Here is a 24,154-nt window from a genome sequence, read left to right as displayed (position 1 = left end):
AGTGAGAGGTTCACAATAATGCAATGTTCACGAAATATGATGTCATTTTTGTGGGGATTATCCAGAAAGGACACAATAAATGTTTTATTGGATAATACGACACATTTAGAAACAATTTTAAGGAGAAATCTCCACATTTTTTGCAAATACATCATTTTTTAATATTAAGTTAAAACATATTGATTAGAATAAGTCACTATAAATTGCTTCGTTATTTACTGATTTTAATGCTAGTCAATACTAGTCATTGCAGTTTAACTGATTTAGCTGACTGAAAGAGCTTATTGTCGGCTTGAATGAACTGCAACAGAATTTGTTGACCATAACTTTACACAGAGGATAGGAAGAGAAGAAATCTTACCTGCAGCCACATGGATCCAGGCCAGCAGTATCTACATCCCATCAGTGAATAACCTTCTGTTATATTTTCTTATCTTCTTTTGGCTCTCCTGATTTGCTTTTCAGATTTCCCTTTGTACCATTCTGTATGGCTGGAGGGCTTCTGCTGTTTTAAGCCCTTGTTATCTGTCAGAAGACCAGAGAGATAGACGCAGATTAGGCTATTTGGCCCATCGAGTCTGCCCCACCATTTTATTATGGCTAATATGCTTCTCAATCCCATTCTCTTACCTTCTACCCAAATCTTTGATCCCCTGACCAATCAAGAACTAATCTATCTTAAATACATTCAATGACTTGGCCTCCATAGCCTTGTGAGGCAATAAGTTCCACAGAGTCACTATTCTCTGGCTGAAGAAATACTCCCTCATCTCAGTTCTAAAGTTGTCCCTTCATTCTGTGGCTATAAACTAGGGGCCTCATCTCTCCACGTCCTCTCTATCCAAGCCTCTCAGTATTCTGTAAGTTTCTATCAGATCCTCCCTCATCCTTCTAAACTCCACTGAGTACAGACCCAGAGTCCTCAAATGTTCCTCATATGACAAGCTCTTCATCTCTGGGATCATTCTTACAAACCTCCTCTGGACCCCTCCAATGCTGGCACATCTTTCCTTAGATACGGAGCATAAAACTGCTCATAATATTTCAAATGTGGTGATCAGAGCCTTATACAGTCTCAGCAGTACATCTTTCCTCTTGTTTTCTAGCCTTCTTGAAATGAATGCTAACTTTGCATTTGTCTTCCTAACATGCCAACTCAACCTACACGTTAAGCTTAAGAGATCCTTAACTAAGACTCCTAAGTCCATTTGAGTTTCAGAATTTCAAAGACTTTCGCCAGTTAGAAAATAATCTATGCCTCTATTCTTCCTACCAAAGTGCTTAACTTCACACTTTCCCATATTGTATTCCATCTAACATTGCTTTGCCCACTCTCCTAGCCTGTCCAAGTCCTTATGCAGACTCCATGCTTCCTCAAAACTACCAGTTCCTGTCGGCGAAAGTGGGTACTGCAGATGCTGGAGATTAAAGTCAAGATTAGAGTAGTGTAAGAAAAGCACAGCAGGTCAGACAGCATCCGAGGAGCAGGAATGGTCTGAAATGTTTGGCCGAAATGTTGATTTTCCTGCTCCTCGGATGCTGCCTGACCTGTGCTTTTCCAGCATGACTCTACTCTTGTCACTGCCAGTTCCTCCATCTATCTTTGTGTCATGTGCAAACTTAGCAACATTACCCTCAGCCCCTTCTTCCAGATCCTTAACATATAACATGAATAATCATGGTCTCAACACAGATGCCTGTGGAACTCTACTCACTAGCTGTCATCCTGAAAAAGACCCCTTTATCCAAACACTCTGCCTTCTGCCATTCAGTCAATCCTCTGTCCATGCCAGTACCTTGCCCTAACACCTTCTGCTACAAATTCTCCAAATTATGTACTCACTCAGGATGTGCCTTATTGCAGACATGATCTCTCTTTCCTGACTGTGTGCAACTTACTCTTAAGCTTCCCTTTTCCTCTTTATCCAATCCAATATGTTCCTTAATATTCAGGATTCACAGATTTGTTGGTCCCATCTATTATCTCAATTGGAACATGCTTGCTTGGTGTTCTACCATTTCCTTTTTCAATGCATCTCATTGCTGTAACATAGATTTAACAAAAATATCTGTTCTGAGTCTATTCTGGGAAAATCATATCTGATCTTATTAAAATCACCCTTCCCCCAGCTTAAATCTTCGATTTCAGGCCCATTCTTGTCTTCCTCCATAACAGTCTTGAAGCTAATAGCACTATGATCGCTGTCAGTAAAATGCCTGCGCACTGATAGTTCACCAGCTTGCCCAACTTCACTTCCTAAAATTAAGTTCAGGACCACACCCTCCTATGTAGGGTTTTCTACTGGCCTAAAAAGTGTTCCTGGATGCATTTTAAGAATTCCGCTCCCTCTATACCTATCACACTATGACTACCTCAATTAATGTTGGAGAAGTTGTAACTTCTAACTAATGTAACTACCCAATTGGTTTTACACTTCTCTGGAATGTGTCTTCTTACCAGATCTCCTATTTTTCTCAGACTCCCAGCAATTTGATTGCTCCTTTTTTGTCTTTAAATTCTATTCATATGGCTTCATTTGAGAAGCCTTTAAGATTTCATCCTGCCTTACTGCTGTAATTGATTCTCTGATCAAAATTCTGACACCCCCTCCTCCTCTTTTACGACCTCCCCTGTCTTGCATGAAGACACTGCATCCTGGAACATTGAGCTGTAGTCCTGCCCCTCTCTGAACCATGTCTCAGTGATACCAGCTGCTTGGATCATAGCATGTATTCAAGCGGCTCTTTTCAGATTTGGTTAAATGTAGTTAAAGGAAAACTCAACAACAGCAATTTGCTGAAATATGAATATTTATTGAATAATAAAAAAAGGATGAGAAAGGAAGAAAAAGAAATCAATGATTCTCATGCCCTCCTGCCTATCAGGAACCTCTCAATTGACAGCTGGTGTAGACACTCAGATTTGTTCCTGGCATCATTTGCGATCCTGGTTTGAGGTGAATGAAACTCTCTTACGCAGTGTAACAAACAACCAGTACAGAAAAACAAATACAGAAAACAAGCCATCTTCAGTACATGCAGGAATGTTCACAGGACTCATTCAAGTTCACACAGTTATTGAATAATATCAATAATTTTGGCCTTTCAGCCCACCATATACACAGCCACACATTCATCTGGATTAACTTTCTAGTTCTATACCTACTGGTGTGTCACCGGATGTAATCCATAGATGACTAACTTTTAGTTCCTGTTCTTTAATCTACTCTCTAGCTCCCTCAATTTTACTTGCAGGACCTCATTCCTTTTTAAAATCTATTTCATTGATATCAGTATGTATCAGGATCTCTGTCTGTTACCCCTCCCACTTAAGAACACTCCAAAGCTATTTAGGAATATCCCTGACCCTTGCCAGGGATCACCAGGGAGGCAACAATAATCCTGGAGTCTGTTTCGTAGCCATAGAAATGCCTGTCTGTTCCCCTTACAACAGAATTCCCTTCCACCACAGCCCTGCCATTGTTCTAGATCATTTCAATCTTGCTACCTTCAACCAGGACTTCTCAGCCTTAGAGTCATAGAGATGTACAGCACGGAAACAATCCCTTTGGTCTAACTCATCCATGCCGAGCAGATGTCCCAATCGCACCTAGTCCCATTTGCCAGCACTTGGCCCATATCCCTCCAAACCCTTCCTATTCATATACCCATCCAGATGCCTTTTGAATGTTGCAATTGTATGAGCCTCCCCCAGTTCCTCTGGCAACTCATTCCATACATACACCACCCTCTGCATGAAAATGTTGCCCCTTAGGTCCCTTTTATATCTTTCCCCTTTCACCCTAAACCTGTGCCCTCTAGTTCTGAACTCCCCCACCCCAAGGAAAAAGACTTTGTCTATTTATCCTATCCATGTTCCTCAATTTTATAAACCTCTATGAGGTCACCCCTCAGCCTCTGACACTCTAGGAAAAACAGCCCCAGCCTATTCAGCCTCTCCCTATTGTTCAAATCCTCTAACTCTGGGAACATCCTTGTAAATCCTTTCTGAACCCTTTCAAGTTTCACAACATCCTTCCAATAGGAAGGAGACCAGAATTGCATGCAATATTCCAACAGTGGCCTAACCAACATCCTGTACAGCCGCGAAATGACCTCCCAACTCCTGTAGTTGAAAAGTGTGGTGCTGGAAAAGCGCAGCAGGCCAGGCAGCATCCGAGGAGCAGGAGAATTAACATTTCTGGCATAAACCTTTCTTCAGGATTCCTGAAGAAGGGCTTATGCCTGAAACGTCGATTCTCCTGCTCCTCGGATGCTGCCTGGTCTGCTGCGCTTTTCCAGCATCACACTTTTCAACTCTGGTCTCCAGCATCTGCAGTCCTCACTTTCTCCCAACTCCTGTACTCAATACTCTGACCAATAAATGAAAGCATACTGAGCGCCTTCTTCACTATCCAATCTACCTATGATTCTACTTTCAAGAAGCTATGAACCTGCGCTCCAAGGTGCCTTTGTTCAACAACACTCCCTTCTCTGCTCTAAAGAAAATGCTCCAAAATTAGGATCGGTTAATCTTGGGTTAACACTCTTAGGGCAACATGATGGCTCAATGGTTAGCACTGCTGCTTCACAAGTGCCAGGAACCTGGGTTCAATTCCAGTCTTGGATGACTGTCTGTGTAGAGTTTGCACATTCTCCCTGTGCCTAGTGCTCCAATTTCTTCCCACAGTTCAAAGATGTGTAGGGTAATGGATTGGCTATGGGAGATGAAGGGTTACAGGGGTACAGTCTGGGTAGATGCTGTTCAGAGGGATGGTGTTGTCTTGATGGGCTGAATGGCCTACTTTCACACTGTAGGGATTCTATGATAATGTGTGGTGTCAGTAACTCTCTCTGAAATGGCCAGGCATCCACAGCTATCTCAATTACACTTCCCTACACCATGGTTCCTAAAACCTGATTCCATTCTCCCAGTTTCTGCATGTTTGTTGAACCTGTTCAGAGAATATGATTATTTCCAGAAGTGCTTCCGATACACATCTTTCCTTTTGAACTGAGGTCTCACCATAGCTTATACAACATGGCTCTGCACTATGATGGATCTATCTCATGCAGTTCTCCTCCCTTTCAGAACCATGGTAGACCTGTCCTCAGCCTTACCTTTGATGCCATCCTCTTCTATATTCATGGCTCACTGTCTACCATTCCGACCACCTCCAGCATGGTGCCACTATCAAACACATCATTGTACCCTCTCTCACCCTTCCAAAGGACACATTGGTCCACTCATCGGTCACACCCAAAATCATATCTCTGAACTATGACACCAAAAACTAGATAAAACATCTCCCTATTTACCTGATCCTTTATCACCACAATCTTTCAGTTTTGCTCAGTAATATCAGTAAAGAATGTATCAGGAAATCAAAGTATTCTGGATGCTGGAGATCTGAAACAAAAAAGTAAAAAGTGCTGGAGAAACCAGCAAGTCTGGCAATGTCTGTGAAAAGAGAATTGGCATTAACATTCTGAGTCCAATGTGACTCTACTCCAGGACTGAAGGGGCTTGGAAAAGCAATGGCTTTCATGCTGTTGACAAAGAAAGAGGAGCAAGTAGTGATGGGGAGGATGCCTAGTACAAAAGGCAAAGGGAATAGTAATAACAGTGGAGAAGAGCTATAGATGAACAGTTCATATTAATAGGACATGTCATAATGGAATGCCGAAAGCAAGCCTATACAACTGAGGAATTGGGTGGGTGAACATCGAAATGTTGGGCAGTATTCATATTGTGAATTTGTTAAACTCAGCGTTGAGTCCTGAAGGCTTAAAGTGCTACGTGGGAAATGTGGTGCTGTTCCTCCAGCTTGATTTGCACCTGCTGGAATACTTCTACTGACCAAGGACTGAAGCCAAAATCATGTATTAAAATATCAAGCAACTCGAAGGTTTGGCTAGCAATCTATTTCAAATTGATGGTTTAATAATTCATGAAGCTAGTGGTTAGAGGGCCTTGATTTGAATATTGCACGGTATAAATTTAATTCCTTTGGTTTATTAACTACTGATATCCTTCAGAAAAAATCTTAACTCTTGCCATCAATTTGTGATTTTAGAATAAAAGCTATTTCTTGACATCTCTTGTAGTGCTCTTGTCAAGTCTCACTTGCTCCAGAGGTGTGCAATAACATCTCTGAGCAGGTTAATAAAGAAATATCTAAAAACTACTTCGTAACAGTGCAAATTTTCAAAACTCCAAGGACATTCAGTGCTTCATTGATACCTGTGAAAATGTGGGGAAAAAATCTTCAATTCCTTTGAATTGTGCAGCAAACTGATACTAACACACGCTGTCTTTATTGGCAGAGTTTTAAATCTGGGATTGGAATCACAATGATTGGAGTACAGGGATCTACGATTCGTGATGTTAATCGTAAAAGTTTTGAGATAATTACTCCTTTGAAAACTTTCAGGTAAGTGACTTTGTATTGTATTTTCTCTGCTGTTTCTATGACCACAAATTAACAGGATCTGAATCTCACAAGCAGCCATTGACAGATTTTAGATGAATAGGACTGAAAAGTTGAGCACAGTAAGAATATGGGGTTGAGGTTACAATCAGATCAGCCATGATATTGCTAAATGGCGGAGCAGGTTTGAGACACAAAATGGCCTACTTTTGCTCCTAGATTGTATGAAAACAAAACATATTCTTAACTGCTGCTGGTGAGTGTCACAGTGCCAAACCCAATCTTGTTTCAGGATTTGCTGTAGAATGGTATCATGGTCAGCACAGACATGGTGGGTCAAAGGGCCTATTCTTGTGCTGTACTGTTTTATGTTCTTAATTCTACGTTAAAGCACTGGTGTTTGTTGACTGTTCAGAGTGATGGAAAATTTTTGATGTTCGCTGAGTTTTGCAATTCATCTTGATCCCAGAAATATCAATTAAATGGCCCAGGAAAGTGGTGATAGACTCTGAAAATGGTTGAGCGTGAGAGCCGTGATCTGATAGAAGTTTTCAAAATATTAACAGGAAAAAGCAGAATAGATGAGGATAAACCATTTCCACTGGTTGGTGATTCTAGAAGTATGGGCATAGTCTTATAAGGAGAAAGTGAGAACTGCAGATGCTAGAGATCAGAGTCGAGAGTGTGGTGCTGGAAGAGCACAGCAGATCAGGCAGCATGCAAGGAGCAAGAGAATCAATGTTTCGAGCATAAGCCCTTCATCAGGAATTCCTGAAGAAGAGTTTTGACCTACTGTTGGGAATTAAGGCAGGGCAGGTGACTGAGGTGTCAATGGAGGAGGATAATAGCTGATCTTTTCACATACTCAGCCCCACTTACCCGAGCTCTCATCATATTCCTTAATTCATTTATTGTTTAAAAAAAGTCGATCTCAGCTTTAAAAATGTTTATTGAAGTAGCATGAACTATTTCACTGGGCAAGGAGTTCCACAAATTTACAACCCTCTGGGTGAAGAAGTTCCTTTTCAATTCAGTCCTAAATCTGCTCCCCCTAATTTTGAGGCTATGCCTTCTTGTCCTAGTTTAACCTGCCAGTGGAACCATCCTCTCTTTGGCACAGCAGCTCAGTTGTTAGCACTGCTGCCTCACAGCACTAGGGACCTGGGTTCAATTCCAGCCTCAGGTGACTGTGTGGAGTTTGCACATTCTCCCCGTGTCTGCGTGGGTTTCCTCCGGGTGCTCCGGTTTCCTCCCACAGTCCAAAGATGTGCAAGTTAGATGAATTGGCCATGCTAAATTGCCCATAGTGTTCAGGGATGTGTAGTTTCGGTGCATTAGTCTGGGGTAAATGTAGAGTAATGGGATTGGGGTGGGATACTCTTTGTTGGGCTGAAGGGCCTGTTTCCATACTGTAGGGATTCTGTGATTTTATCTATTCCCTTCATAATATTGTATGTTTCCAGAAGATCCTCCCTCATTTTTCTAAATTCCAATGAATATAATCCCAGTCTACTCATTGTCTCTCCCATAAGCCAACCCCCTCAACTCCGGAATCAACCCAGTGAACCTCCTCTGCACCCCCTCTTGTGCCAGTACATCCTTTCTTAAGTAAGGAGACCAAAACTGCACGCAGTACTCCAGGTGTGGCCTCACCAGCACCCTGTACAGCTGCAATGTAACCTCACTACTTTGAAACAAAATCCCTTTAACAATGAAGAACAAAATTCCATTTGCCTTCCTAATTACTTGTTGCACTTGCAGACCTACCTTCTGTGATTCATGTACAAGGACACCCAGGTCCCTCTGCACAGCAGCATGCTGCAATTTTTTACCATTCAAGTAATAATCTTTTTTACTGTTACTCCAACCAAATGAATGACTTCACATATATTAACAATGTATTCCATCTGCCAGACCTTTGCCCACTCCCTTAAAGCACCCATGTTCCTCTGCAAAGTTTCTCAGTCCTCTGCACACTTTTTTCTGCCACTCTGCCACTCATCTACAAACTTTGACACACTACACATGTTCCCCAGCTCCAAATCTTCACTATAAATTGTGACTAATTGTCGTCCCATCACTGATCCCTGAGGCACGACATTAGTTACAGATTGCCAACCAGAATAGCACTCATTTACCCCCACCCTTTGCTTCCTGTTAGTCAACCAATCCTCTATCCACACTAATACTTTACCCATAACACCATGCATCTTATCTTATGCAGCTGCCTCTTATGCGGCACCTTGTCAAAGGTCTTTTGGAAATCTAGGTACACCACATCCACTGGGACCCATTTTCCACCTTGCTTATAATATTTTCATAGAATTCCAAAAGATTTGTTAAGCATGACCTGCCTTTCCTGAACCCATGCTGCATCTGCCCAATGGGACAATTTCTGTCTAGATGCTCTGCGATTTCTTCTTTGGTAATAGACTCAAGTATCTTCCCCATTACAGAGGTTGTGCTAACTGGTTTATAATTCCACACCTTTTATCTACTTCTCTTTTTAAACAGTTGCATCACATTTGCTGTTTTCCAATCAGTTGGAACTGCCCCAGAATCCAGTGAATTTTGGAAAATTACACAAGTGCATTTGCTATTTCTCCTGCCATCTCTTTTAGTACCCTGGGATGCATTCCATCAGGGCCAGGAGACTTGTCTACCCTTAGCTCCGTTAGCTTGCCCAACACTACCTCTTCCATAACAATGATTGTTTCCATGTTTTTAAAACTTCCTCCTCTCAATTTCAAAATATGCCCCCTACTTTTGAACTCCCCCACCCTAGGGAAAAGACCCTTGTCTTTCACCTTATCTATATCCCTCATTAGTTCATGAACCTCAATAAAGTTACCCCTCAACCTCCTTTACTCCAGTGAAAAATGTCCCTGTCTTTCCAATTCATTTTGTTTTTTGCTTTGAAAGTGATGGGACTCTGGAACTCACTGCCTGTTTGGAAGGTGGAGGCAGAAACCGTCATAACATTAAGAATTGCCAAGGCATACATGGCAATGGGCCAAGTGCTACAAATGGGATTAGAATAGTGACATGACTGCTTCTGACCAGATAGACCCGATAGGCCGAAGTGCCTTTTTCTGTGCTTTACACTGCAATGACTATCTTATACAACTAATAAAGACAAGTGTCCTATATACTTTCCCAAGCACCTTATTAACCTGACCTGCTGCCTTCAGAGATCTGTGGAAATGCACCCCCAGATCCATCTTCAGCTTGTTTGAGTTGCCTGCTTGTTTAGCTGATTCAGCTTGAGGATATAATTCCTCATTATATATCACATCAAGGACTTCAGTAATATAATTTTTCTTGCATTAAAGCATAACAGCGTTCTAGCCTTGTATCTTCAGTAGGACTCCACCTTCGGCCATGTTATCAAATAGCTATAAACAAATGTGGTATCTGAAAGAATGAAGATAGCTACACATATGTCCAGCTTAAACGTGTCTTGTGCCATTGACCATTATACTGGCAGTCCAAAATCAGCCTTTGTGTCATGGAAACTTGCACATCAGCATTGGTTAATATTCACAAGATTTCCCTTGTTCATTAAACGCTTGTATTGGGAATAGTTTTTTTAAATGTCCGAACTAGGGTTGAAAGCTGACTGTAATCCATACAGCTTGGAAATACCCACTCCTGTGACATTCTCACTAATGACTGGGCAAGTTTGATGGTGATGTGTTTTACACTTTAAACATCAACTAATGTAGCAACAATGCCCTCTACCTCATGATTCTGCTTGTTTGTGGCTCTTTAGGGATCCTTCTATCTTCAGAATTAACTGGTGCCCAATCAGAAAAATATTGTTATGATTATATTATATAAGAGGATGACTGGTTCATATTTAGTGGATTCCTAATCATCCCAAGGCATATTCAAATATTGTTGATCCAGCTGCTGACTGTTTAAAGGAGCCTTTGAGCTGATCTCTTCCTGGCTTCTGAGTGAGTTTTCAATGCACACTTTGGTCAAGATTTCCTCTGGGATCTGGGTGCTGAGACACTCTTTGAAGTTCTCTGCATCATCTTGTAGTCAGCTGTTGTAGAACTCTGGTCATAAGTAGTGGCTATGTATAATGTTACATGATTTTAGTCAAATCTGGGGCAAAGACTTTTCACTTTTCCACCTTCAACCTTGTCACTTGGTCCTCAGTGAAAGGTTCATAGAGTGTTGCCACCAGGCTTTAATGATGCAACTGGGTTCTGGAAACTTATTTTTTATTCATTAATTGGACATAGGAATTACTGGCTGGACCAGCATTTATTGCCTAATCCAACTTGCCCTTTGAGAAGTTGGTGGTGAGTTGCCTTCTTGGACGACTGCTGTCCACATGCTGTAGACAGATGGTAGTGGTCATGGGTTTAATTTCTGCAGTGCATCTTGAAGCTGATACACACTATTGCTACTGAGTTCAGTTGACCTTTGACCTCCTTCCTATATCACTGGGCATTCCTTCAGATACTGAGACTGCACTGACCCAAGGGACACTCTTGAACTAGTTTGGGCATGGGCCTCACTTCTGGTCCTAAGGAAATAAACATCCTATCTTCAAATCATCCTGTCCAGCAGGACCTCCAAGTCCCTTCCCAGAGAGAAGGGCACCAATTTCCACCTGTCTGCCTTGTTTGGAACAAATGTCAGGAACTCTGCAGGGCAGCTCCAGACTAACAGTGCTTGTCTAAGTGCTCAATAGCCTGTGAAAGATGGCACTGGTGCGAGAGATGTTGGTTGATTTCAGATTCTCCCAGCCATACTCAGGGAAAAGCATGAGGTAAGATGGGGCTAAAATCAGTCTAGTAGTGTGCTATAGAGTCAGGTTAAATAGTTGATGAGACAAAAATAGTACAATATAGCAAGAGATCTCATTCGGTGTCTTGGTGAGAAACCCTCCAAGAAACTGAATTTAAAAACTGCCACTTTGCCAGAAAAACATAAAATTCAGCCCATACTCATTATTAGACTTTTGATTCCTGAGTTGTTTTGAATTCAAATTTCACTATCTGTCGTCATGGGATTTAAACTCAGTTCTCCATAAAATAACCTGGTGACTAGATTACTCGATTACCAACATACAATACAATACAATTCTTTGCTTTCACTTCCTCTGACATTTAAGAGCTGGAAGTCATTTTGCTGCAAACTAATGAAAGTTTATTGGTTGTTGACGTTAGTTACAGAGACGACTTTCACAGGATTCCAACAGAACCTTCTTCCCACAGATTCTAGTTCCATGTGATATGGCATCAACTTGTATTGGCATGCCACATTAACCTATTATACTCCAGTGCTCGATATAAAGTAGCTTTGTCTTAGATTATGTCCAAACAGTAAATTTGATTTGCATTTATATGTTAAAGTTTAGAATTCTATAGAGTGTACGTGCATACAAAAAAAGGAAAAGAAAGTTAAAAAAAAAGAAATTTGTGAGTTATATATAACATATTTTCATGGAGAAATTTGCAGAAAATGGAAGTCAATAAGCTGTAATTTTATACTGAGTAAGTTTGCAGAGTGTAAAAGATATTTATGCGAATAAAATCTTAACCAATGATGATTTCCACATTGCATGAAAGTCTACTGTGTGATTGACTCAAATTAATTGCAGCTTTTCAAATGGGTCAAATGAAAAGCATCACCTATTCAGCCAACTAATGGAATTGACCTCCATTGCTATCTTACCTGGGTCAGAAATTCTCATTTTGAGATTTCAAGCAAAATAAATACACTGTAAGTAGACAAAGGCAGGCTGAACTGAATTAAGTAATGGATTAAATGACAATGTTACAAGAATAATGTGTTGTGCTTTTTAATGGTGCAGTTTTACAGCAGAATCTGAACGAGAGAAGAAAGAATGGATTGAGGCACTTCAGGACTCGATTGCTGAAACTCTGTCTGACTATGAAGTGGCTGAGAAGATCTGGTCTAACAAATCAAACAAAGCATGTGCGGACTGCAAAGCACAGAATCCTGACTGGGCATCCATTAACCTTTGTGTTGTTATCTGTAAGAGATGTGCAGGTAATTGTCAACAGCTATTACCAAATTAGCAGTCAGAATTCAAACAACAATTTCAACTTGCCAGAATATAATTTAAATATATGTGGGAGGAGGGTACAGATTTTTCAGATGAAGCAGTGATTTCCTTTTTTTTTGTTTGCTTTTTCCAGGTGAACATCGGGGCTTAGGAACAAACATTTCAAAAGTACAGAGCTTGAAACTTGACACAAGTATATGGAGCAATGAAATTGTACAGGTCAGAGGACTGTCACTTTTAATATTTAAGATATTTTCTGAATAGGTTGCTCAGTTGTCTCAAGAAGAATACAGGGACAGCAATAAAGCATTATGACTTAGAGAGGCAGAATGTTGAAATTGGTGTATCACAAGTGTCAGCACTGAAACTACTGCTGCTCACCTTTTACATTAAAACCATGCCTTTGGAATCAAAATTGTCACTCCTCACTGGGATAGCATGCTGGAAATCAAGCCCTGCTATTCTCACAGTTGTCACAAAGTTACAGATTTTAAGAAGTACAAAGAATACCTCAATTCCTTGTCTTTCACACCCAGGTTGACAGAACCATGGGCCAGGTTTCTGTACTCAATCAGAATTCTTATTTATCAGAAATAATTAGGTTCTAGCTACAGGTAAACAATTAGAAATCATTAGGATGTAAAACTAATTAATCCCCTTTTAAACTTCTCTTACAGACAAAATTAATCTGAAAAAATAGCTTTTCAGTAGTCTTTGTTCCCAGGTTCTGTTGTTGAATTTATTCTTATAACTCATATTCTAGACAGCATGTTGCTTCAGTTGACTTTCTGTACCACTTCCACTAGTCAGAAAGAGAAACAATATTGCTAAATCATTAATAAAAAATCTCTGACTTATCAATTAAAAGTCATAGCTTACAAAGATTGTTGAAGGAAAGACAAACTAGTTCCCTCCAGGTTGACAATAAGTTTTGACTGCAGAGAACAGAGACACTAATTGAGCTGTTCTCTCTGAATGGAACTTGTTCTCAGCTCCAAGATGCTCATTTATCTGAGAACCAATCATACAGCTGTTGGCAGGCAAAGAGATCTCTGTCATTGATAACTAGTCACTAGTCCATAAAACAATCAAATTCTTGTTCCCAGCAAAAGCTGTATCAGTACACCCCTTCATGTCTAAATTGTCAGCAATTCTGCAATTATTACTTGTTCAGGCTGTTACAGAGTCAGAGGACATACAGCATAGAAATAGGCACTTCTGTACATTATGGTTTTTTTTGTTACTCATTGCTGAATATACCAGCATTTATTGCCTATCCATAATTTCCCAGAGGGAAATTAAGAGTCAACCACATTGCTGTGGGTCTGGAGTCACATGTAGGTCAGACCAGGTAAGCATGGCAGTTTCAAAGAACAATGAACAAAGGAAATTACAGCACAGGAATAGGCCCTTTGGCCCTTCAAGCCTGGTCCGATCCAGATTCTCTATCTAAATCTGTCGCCTATTTTCTAAGGATACTTATCCCTCTGTTCTTTGCCCATTCATGTATCTGTCTACATACAGCTTAAATGATGCTATCGTGCCTGCCTGCCTCTACCACCTCTGCTAGCAACGTGTTCCAGGCACCACCACTCTCTGCATAAAGAACTTGCCATGCATATCTCCCCTAAACTTTTCCCCTCTCACCTTGAACACGTGACCCATAGTAATTGAGTCCCCCACTCTGGGAAAAAGATTCTTGCTATCCACCCCATCTATACCTCTAATGGTTTTGTAGAGTGCAATCAGGACCCGCTCCCCCAACCACCACCCTCCGCCAACCTCTGTCTTTCTAATGAAAAAATCCTAATCTACTCAACCACTCTTCATAGCTAGCGCCCTCCATACCAGGCAACATCCTGCTGAATCTCCTCGGCATCCTCTCCAAAGCATCCACATCATTTTGGTATTGTGGCGAGCAGAACTACACGCAGTTTTCTTCCCTAAAGGACATCAGTGAACCAGATAGGTTTTTCCAATAATCGGCAATAGATTTCTGGTCATCATAGAATCCCTGCAGTGTGGAACTGTACAGTATCATTAGACAATTAATTCAAGATTTTCTATTGAACTCGAATTCCTCCATCTGTCTTGGTGCAATTTGAACCTGCATTCTCAGAACATTAGCTGGGTCTCTGAATTAACAGTCCAGCAATAAAACCACTAGGCCATTGCCTTCTCATACGGTCTAACAAATACTAAACTACACTAATCCTATTGATTTGCACTTGGTTCCCAGCTTACTCTGACCTGGCATTGTAAGTGCTCATCCAGATGCTTTTTAAATATTATGAGACTACCTGCCTCCAGCACTCTCTCAGGCAGCATGTTCCATATTTCTATCTCTCTCTGGGTAATTTTTCTTTCTCAGACCTCCTCTAAATTACTTACTCCTCGCACTAATCTTATGTGTGTCACATAGAAAAGATTCTCATGATCTATTCTGACTGTGCCTCTCATAATTTTGTAAACCTCAGTTGCTCCCCCTTCAGCCTCCTTTGCTCCAAGGAAAACAATCCCAGCCTATCCAGTTTCTCCTCATAACTGAAACTTTTCATCTCAGCAGGCAATATCATGATGAATCTCCTCTACACTCTCTTCAGTGCAATCATTTCCTTCTGATGGTGTGACAACTAGAACTGGAAATATTCCATCTGTGGCCCAACCAATGTTTTATAAAGTTGTAATAAGGATATACATTATCAAAAAGATAGGCAGGTGGGCAGAGGGAGTGGGTACCTTTATTAGTAAGGAATGAAATTAAAACGTAGTAAGAAACAAAGTCGAGTTAAATGGTGTAGAATCTGTGTGGGTTGAATTGAGGAACTGCAAAGATTAAACAAAAACATAGTTGGAGTTATGTACAGGCCACCAAACAGTGGTCAGGAGCTGGGATGCAAGATAGACCGAGAGATTAAACAAATGTGTAGGAAAAGCAAAGTTACAGTGATCATGGAGATCTTCAATATGCAGGTGGATGGGAAAATCAGTTTGGTAGTGATTCACAAGAAAGTGAATTTGCGATGGCATTTTGGAGCAGCTTGTGGTGGAGCAGGCAATACTGGATTTAGTGTTGTGAAATGAGCCAGAAATTGATAAGGGAGCTTAAGATGAAGGAATCCTTAGGATCCCTGGACATCGACCTGGACCCAATATACCGGCCACTGCAGCGGACAGCTGGAACTGACAACCGGAAGCGGCAGATTCAAATGCTACAAATGCTGGAGGAAAGATCACAGAAGCGCTTCACAGGAGGCTCCCAAGCACTGAGGATGTCACCTAGACAGGGGACAAAACGTCTGTAACATGAATTCCCAGCTCGGCGAACAGAACCACAACAACAAGCACCCGAGCTATAAACCTTCTCACAAACTTTGGAATCCTTAGGAGGCAGTGATCATAATATAATTGAATTTATTCTGCAATTTGACAGAGAGAAGATAGAATCAGAGGTAATGGAATTACAGGAGAATAAATGCAACTACCGTGGCATGAGTGAGGAGCTGGGTAGAATTGACTAGGAGAGGAGCCTAGTAGGAAAGACAGTGAAATAGCAATGGCAGGAGTTTCTGGGAGTAATTCAGGAGACACAGCAGAGATTCATCCAGAGGAAAAAGAAGCCTGGTACAGGGAGGATGAGGCAACCCTGGCTGACCAGGGAACTCGGGGATGGCATAAAAGCAAAAGAGAAAGCGTATAATATGGCGAACAACAGTGGGAAACCAGAGGGTTGGGAAGCTTACAAAGACCAACAGAAGGCAATAAAAAAATTAATAAAGAGGGAGAAAATTAAATATGAAGGTACGCTAGCCAGTAATATGAAGGAAAACTGTAAGAGTTTCTTTAGATATATAAAGGGCAAAAGAGAGGCAAAAGTGGTGTTCCGCAAGGGTCAGTGTTGGGACCACAACGTTTGGACAGTTAGAAGAGTGGGCAAAGAAGTGGCAGATGGAGTACAACATGGGAAAGACTGAGGTCATGCACATTGGTTGGAAGAATAGAGGCATGGACTATTTTCTAAATGGTGAGAATCTTCTGAAGTCTAAAGTGCAAAGAGACTTGGGAGTTCTGAACCAGGATTCTCTCAAGGTAAACTTGCAGGTTGAGTCAGCAGTTAGGAAGGCAAATGCAATGATGGCATTTATTTTGAGAGGACTTGAATATAAAACCAGTGTTGTATTTCTGAGGCTCTATAAGGCCCTGGTGAGACCACATTTAGAGTGTGTGCACAGATTTGGGTTCCATATCTCAGGAAGGATGTACTGACCCTGGAGCGTGTTCAGAGGATGTTCACGAGAACAGTCCCAGAAATGAAAAACTTAACATATGAGGAATGTTTGAGGACTCTACGTCTATACTCGATGGAGTTTAGGAAGATGAGAGGAATATAATAGAAACTACAGAATACTGAAATAGCCTGGACAGGGTGGATGTTGGAATGATGTTTTCATTGGTAGGAGAGATTAGGATCCAAGGGAACAGCCTTAGAGTATATCCTGGGGGGCAGGTTTGCTAGCAGTCTTCGGGGGGGTTAAAACTAATTTGGCAGGGGGATGGGATCCGGACTTGTAGTCCAGCAAGTAGGCTAGCTGTTTGTCAGGATGTCCAAGAATGTAGGGAGGCTGTGAAGAAGGTAGCACAGACAGGGAATACTTACGGACACAGAGATGGGTTCAAGTGCGTATACTTCAACGCAAGGAGTATCAGAAATAAGGTGGGTGAACTTAAGGCGTGGATCGGTACCTGGGACTACGATGTTGTGGCCATCACGGGAACGTGGATAGAGGAGGGACAGGAATGGTTGTTGGAGGTTCCTGGTTACAGATGTTTCAGTAAGATTAGGGAGGGTGGTAAAAAAGGAGGGGGGGTGGCGTTGCTAATTAGAAATGGTATAATGGCTGCAGAAAGGCAGTTCGAGGGGAATCTGCCTTTGGAGGTAGTATGGGCTGAAGTCAGAAATAGGAAAGGTGCAGTCACCTTGGGTGTTTACTATAGGCCCCCCAATAGCAGCAGAGATGTGGAGAAACAGATTGGGAAACAGATTTTGGAAAGGTGCAGAAGCCACAGGGTAGTAGTCATGGGCGATTTCAACTTCCCAAATATTGATTGGAAGCTCTTTAGATCAAGTAGATTGAATGGGGCGGTGTTTGCGCAGTGTGTCCAGGAAGCTTTTCTAACTCAGTATGTAGATTGTCCGACCAGAGGGGAGGCCACATTGGATTTGGTACTCAGTAATGAACCGGGACAAGTGGTGGGCTTGTTCGTGGGTGAACATTTTGGAGAGGGTGACCACAATTCTGTGACTTTCACCTTGGTTATGGAGAGAGATAGGTGCGTGCAACAGGGTAGGTTTTACAACTGGGGGAAGGGTAATTACGATGCTGTAAGTCAGGATCTGAGGAGCATAAGTTGGGAGCATAGGCTGTCAGGGAAGGCTGTCATGGAAATGTGGAACTTTTTCAAGGAACAGATACGACGTGTCCTTGATATGTATGTACCTGTCAGGCAGGAAAGAAATGGTCGTGTGAGGGAACCTTGGTTGACGAGGAAGGTTGAATGTCTTGTAAAGAGGAAGAAGGAGGCTTACATAAGGTTGAGGAAACAGGGTTCAGACAGAGCAGTGGAGGGATACAGGATAGCCAGAAGGGACCTGAAGAAAGGGATTAGGAGAGCTAAGAGAGGGCATGAAAAATCTCTGGTGGATAGGATCAAGGATAACCCAAAGGCATTTTATGCGTATGTGAGAAACATGAGAATGATGAGAACGAGGGTAGGTCCGATCAAGGACAGTAGTGGGAGACTGTGTATTGAGTCGGAAGAGATAGGAGAGGTCTTGAATGAGTACTTTTCTTCAGTATTTACGAACGAGAGGAACCGTATTGTTGAAGAGGAGAGTGTGAAACGGACTGGTAAGCTAGAGGAGATACTTGTTAGGAAGGAAGATGTGTTGGACATTTTGAACAACTTGAGGATAGACAAGTCCCCGGGCCTGACGGGATATATCCTCGGATTATGTGGGAAGAAAGAGAGGAAATTGCAGTATCGTTGGCAATGATCTTTTCATCTTCACTGTCAACGGGTTGGTACCAGGGGACTGGAGAGTGGCGAATGTTGTGCCCCTGTTCAAAAAAGGGAATAGGGATAACCCCGAGGATTACAGGCCAGTTAGTCTTACTTCGGTGGTAGGCAAAGTAATGGAAAGGGTACTGAAGGATAGGATTTATGAGTATCTGGAAAGACACTGCTTGATTAGGGACAGACAGCATGGATTTGTGAAGGGTAGGTCTTGCCTTACAAGTCTTATTGAATTCTTTGAGGAGGTGACCAAGCATGTGGATGAGGGTAGAGCAGTGGATGTAGTATACATGGATTTTAGTAAGGCATTTGATAAGGTTCCCCATGGTAGGCTTATGTGGAAAGTCAGGAGGCATGGGATAGAGGGAAATTTGGCCAATTGGATAGAAAACTGGCTCACCGGTCGAAGTCAGAGAGTGGTGGTAGATGGTAAATATTCAGCCTGGAGCCCAGTTACAAGTGGTGTTCCGCAGGGATCAGTTCTGGGTCCTTTGCTGTTTGTAATTTTTATTAATGACTTGGATGAGGGAGTCGAAGGGTGGGTCAGTAAATTTGCAGATGATACGAAGATTGGTGGAGTTGTGCCTAGTGAGGAGGGCTGTTGTCGGCTGCAAAGAGACTTAGATTAGATTAGATTACATTACATTACAGTGTGGAAACAGGCCCTTCGGCCCAACAAGTCCACACCGACCCGCCGAAGCGTAACCCACCCATACCCCTACATTTATCCCTTACCTAACACTACGGGCAATTTAGCATGGTCAATTCACCTAACCTGCACATCTTTGGACTGTGGGAGGAAACCGGAGCACCCGGAGGAAACCCACGCAGACACGGGGAGAACGTACAAACTCCACACAGTCAGTCGCCTGAGGCAGGAATTGAACCCAGGTCTCTGGCGCTGTGAGGCAGCAGTGCTAACCACTGTGCCACCGTGCAGAGCTGGGCTGAGGAGTGGCAGATGGAGTTCAACCCTGTCAAGTGTGAGGTTGTCCATTTTGGAAAGACAAATAAGAATGCGGAATACAGGGTTAACGGTAGGGTTCTTAGTGAGGTGGAGGAAAGAGGGATCTTGGGGTCTATGTTCATAGGTCTTTGAAAGTTGCCACTCAGGTGGATAGAGCTTATAAGAAGGCCTATGGTGTATTAGCGTTCATTAGCAGAGGGATTGAATTCAAGAGTCGTGAAGTGATGTTGCAACTGTACAGGACTTTGGTTAGGCCACATTTGGAGTACTGTGTGCAGTTCTGGTCGCCTCACTTTAGGAAAGATGTGGAAGCTTTGGAGAGGGTGCAGAGAAGTTTTACCAGGATGTTGCCTGGAATGGAGAATAGGTCGTACGAGGATAGGTTGAGAGTGCTAGGCCTTTTCTCATTGGAACGGCGAAGGATGAGGGGTGACTTGATAGAGGTTTATAAGATGATCAGAGGAATAGATAGAGTAGACAGTCAAAAACTTTTTCCCCGGGGTCAACAGAGTGTTACAAGGGGACATAAATTTAAGGTGAAGGGTGGAAGGTATAGGGGAGATGTCAGGGGTGGGTACTTTACCCAGAGAGTGGTGGGGGCATGGAATGCGCTGCCTGTGGGAGTGGTAGAATCAGAATCTTTGGTGACCTTTAAGCGGCAATTGGATAGGTACATAGATGGGTGCTTTAGCTACGAAAATGTTCAGCACAATATCGTGAGCCGAAGGGCCTGTTCTGTGCTGTATTGTTCTATGTTCTATGTTCTAAAAGGATGACCTTTTAGAACGAAGATAAGGAGAAATGTCTTCAGCCAGAGAGCGGTGAATCTATAGAATTCACTGCCACAGAAGGCTGTGGAGGCCAGGTCATTGAGTATATTTAAGACGGAGATAGGTAGGTTCTTGATTGTCAAGGAAATCAAGGGTAGTGTGGAAAAAGCGGGAGAATGAGATTGAGAAACCTATCAGCCGTGACTGATTGATGGTACAGATTCGGTAGGCAGAACAGCCTAATTTCTGTTCCTATGTCTTATAGTCTTTTGGACTTCCTTGCCCCTATATTCTATAAGGAGAAGGTGAGGACTGCAGATGCTGGAGATCAGAGCTGAAAATGTGTTGCTGGAAAAGCACAGCAGGTCAGGCAGCATCCAAGGAGCAGGAGAATCGACGTTTCAGGCTTGAGCCCTTCTTCAGGAAGAAGATTCCTGAAGAAGGGCTCATGCCCGAAACGTCAATTCTCCTGTTCCTTGGATGCTGTCTGACCTGCTGTGCTTTTCCAGCAACACATTTTCAGCCCTATATTCTATACCCCAGCTAATGGAGGCAAGCATCTTGTATGCCTTCTTCATCATCCTTTTTATCTGTGCTGACACCTTCTGGGGTTTATGGACTTGTACACTAAATTCTCTTTGTTCCCCAATATACCCTAGGATCTTAGCATTCATTGTGTACACCCGTCCCTTATTAGGTTTCCAAAAATGCATCACCCTACACATGATTAAATTCCATTTGCAATGGCTCTGCCCAACTTACCAACTGCCCAACTTACCAACTGATCAATTTCAGACTGCAGCCTGGGACCATACTTCTCTCTAACAAAAACACTATCGATGATCCTGACATTGGCAAACTTACTAATTAAACACTGCACATTCAACATTGACATCCTTAATATAAATAACAAACATGCTTCTAATCTCAAAAACAACCTTCCACTAATACTCTTTGCCTCCTATTTGTAAGCCAATTTTGGTTTGAGTTTGCTGACTTGCCTTTGATCCCATGGGCTCTTATCATAGCCTTACGTGTGAGACCTTGTTAAACGCCTTACTGAAGTCCATGTAAATCACATCAATTGCACTATCCTCATCAATATATATATACAGTCACCATTTCACAAACACAATTAAATTGGTCAGGCTGGATCTCCCTCTAACATATCTGTGCTGACTATCCCAGATCAATCCTTGCCTTTCCAAGTATTGATTAATCCTATCCCTCAGAATATTTTTTCATCAGTGATGTCAGACTAACAGGTCTGTAGTTACCTGGCATATCTCTGCTGCTCTCTATGAATAAAGGAACAACATTAGCTATCCTGCAGTTATCTGTCACTTTGTCTGTGGCCAGTAAAATATTAAATATCGCCAACAGGACCCCAGCAATCTCCTCCCTTGTCTCCCAATAGCAATGGAAATATATCTCATCAGGCCTTACGTATTTATGACTGAATGCAGATAAGTAATACTCATTTCAGACCTCACCATTGTCCACTAGCTCTATGCACAGTTTGCCCCTGTGGTCTTTAATAGGCCACACCTTTTCCCTGGTAATTCATTAACCTGTATTCTTATTAAACCCAGCTAGCTGATAATGCTCTGAGGCGAGATTTCTTTATATCCATTGTTTTAGCCACCAACAATCCCCATTAATAGCTATTCACACTTCCAAACAGATTGTATTCCAATTTTTTATCTGCCCAACTACTTTTCTCTCTCTTTGGGCTCTATCTCCACCTATTATTTACCCCTTGCCCCCCTCCTCCACTCCAACTTCTGCATAAAAATCCACATGTTCCTTGCTGCCATCACTTCTGAGGAAGGGTCACCAGACCTGAAATGCTTACTCTGATTTCTCTTCACAGATGCTGCCAGACCTGCTGAGCTTTTCCAACAATTTCTGTGGCATGTGGAATTTAGTTTAAATACATCACATTATTCACTTTGAAATTATTGGTTTTGGTAGAAAAAACAGAAAGGCAGAATATTTCTTAAATGGTGAGAGGGCTGGGAATATTGGTGTTCAATACAGAGTGTCTTTGTTCTTGAATCAGTGCTGGTGCAACAATCAATAAAAAAAGGCAAACGTATGTTGCTAAACAAAAAACTGAAAGAACTGCGGATGATGGAAATTTGAAACAAAACAGGAATTGTGAGAAAATCTTAGCAGGTGAGTAGCACCTGTGGAGAGAAATCAGAGTTAATGTTTTGGTCAAGTGACCCTTCTTCAGAAATGTGTGTCAAGAGGAAGAAGGAAGCTTATTTAAGGTTGAGAAAGCAAAGATCAGATAGAGCTGTGGAGGGCAAATGTTATTCTCTTGTTCAAGAAAGGGAATAGAGATAACACTGGGGAATACAGAGCAGTCAGTCTTATGATGGTGGTGGACAAATTATTGGAGAAAATTCTAAGAGACAGGGTTTATGATTATTTGGAAAAGCACACAACCGGAAATGATATAATCTACCATAATAAACTGAGACAGATAAATAGCAAGAGGGACAGAACACCAACACTTCACTGGAGGTTCACTGATGATGTTATCTTGCATGGTGATGAAACATCTGAAAACAAAGCTACTAGTTCAGTGACCAAACTTACAACTTGATTATTGACAGTCAGCATGGCTGTGTGAGGGGCAGGTCATTCCTCACAAGCCTTATTGAATTCTTTGAGGATGTAAAAAACACATTGATGAAGGTTGAGCAATGGATATGGTGTATATGGATTTCAGTAAGGCATTTGTTAAGGTTCCCCATGTCCGGCTCATTCATAAAGTCGGGGGCATGGGATACAGGGAAATTTGGCTGTCTGGGTACAGAATTGGCTGGCCCATAGAAGACACAGGGTGGCGGTAGATGGTTTGAGTTTAAGAGCCATGAGATTATGTTGCAGCTCTTTAGAGCTCTGGTTAAACCACACTTGGATGATAGTAAAATATAATGTACATAGGTTATTTTGATCTTAGAGTAGGATACAAGGTTGGCACAACATCGATGACTAAAGGGCCGGGATTGTGCTATACTGTTCTATGTTTGATCTTGCTGTTTCATCTGAAGGGTTTTTGAGTTCAGAAATAAAAGCGCCTTATTTTAAGTGTATAGAGTATTGGTGAGACTGTACCCAGAATATTGTGTGCAGTTGTGGTCTCCTTATCTAAGGAAAGATAATTATCATTAGAGGGAGTTTTGATTGTCTTATGGAGAGAGACTGGGAAAACTGGTCTGAATTATCTTGAGTTTAAAGAATCAGAAGTGGACTCATTGAAATCTATTTTAAAAAATGCTTAAAGGAAATGACAGGATGGATATAGTTAGGCTGTTTGCCCTAACTGGTGGTTCCAGAATGAAGGGACATAATCTCAGAATTAGAGATAGGACATTTAAGAGTGTGATGACGAACAATGTCTGCACTCAGAGTATGGAGTTGCTGGTGTTGGACTGGGGTGTACAAAGTTAAAAATCACACAACACCAGGTTATAGTCCAAAAAATCTAATTGGAAGCAGTAGCTCCTTCATCTGTGGTTGTGGAGTATAAGACTGTAAGACACAGAATTTATAGCAAAAATTTACAGTGTGATGTAACTGAAAATCACTTGAGAATGTAACTTTTAAAAAAGATTTTGTGATTTACATTTGATAGAAGTGAAACTAACATGGTCATTCTAACAGATGAGAGGCTTAACAAACAATCAAGGTATTTTTCAATGTATAATTTCAGTTACATCACACTGTAAACTTTTGCTATAAATTCTGTGTCTTACTATCTTATACTCCACAACCACCTGATGAAGGAGCAGCTAGTGCTTCCAATTAAACCTGTTGGACTATATTCTGGATTAGAGTGGTGCTGGAA

The 24,154-nt window shown here is 41.7% G+C and overlaps 1 protein-coding gene across 3 annotated transcripts in view; it reads left to right on the top strand.

Annotated features, from left to right (window-relative positions):
- Window positions 1-24,154, top strand: part of arap3 (ArfGAP with RhoGAP domain, ankyrin repeat and PH domain 3) — a 363,864-nt gene that overhangs the window by 180,469 nt on the left and 159,241 nt on the right. For all 3 annotated transcript variants that reach the window (XM_087995078.1, XM_087995076.1, XM_087995077.1), the window contains exons 7-9: window positions 6,328-6,434; window positions 12,265-12,464; window positions 12,614-12,699. In XM_087995078.1, the coding sequence (XP_087851204.1) occupies window positions 6,328-6,434; window positions 12,265-12,464; window positions 12,614-12,699 (393 nt within the window). The remainder of the gene's footprint in view (window positions 1-6,327; window positions 6,435-12,264; window positions 12,465-12,613; window positions 12,700-24,154) is intronic.

Source organism: Chiloscyllium plagiosum, unplaced genomic scaffold, assembly GCF_037043375.1.
Source record: "Chiloscyllium plagiosum isolate Xiang-an unplaced genomic scaffold, Cpla_swu_hap1 HiC_scaffold_16, whole genome shotgun sequence".
Taxonomy (NCBI): domain Eukaryota; kingdom Metazoa; phylum Chordata; class Chondrichthyes; order Orectolobiformes; family Hemiscylliidae; genus Chiloscyllium; species Chiloscyllium plagiosum.
Note: the sequence above shows the minus strand (reverse complement) of the source record. Positions and strands in the feature narration are given on the sequence as shown.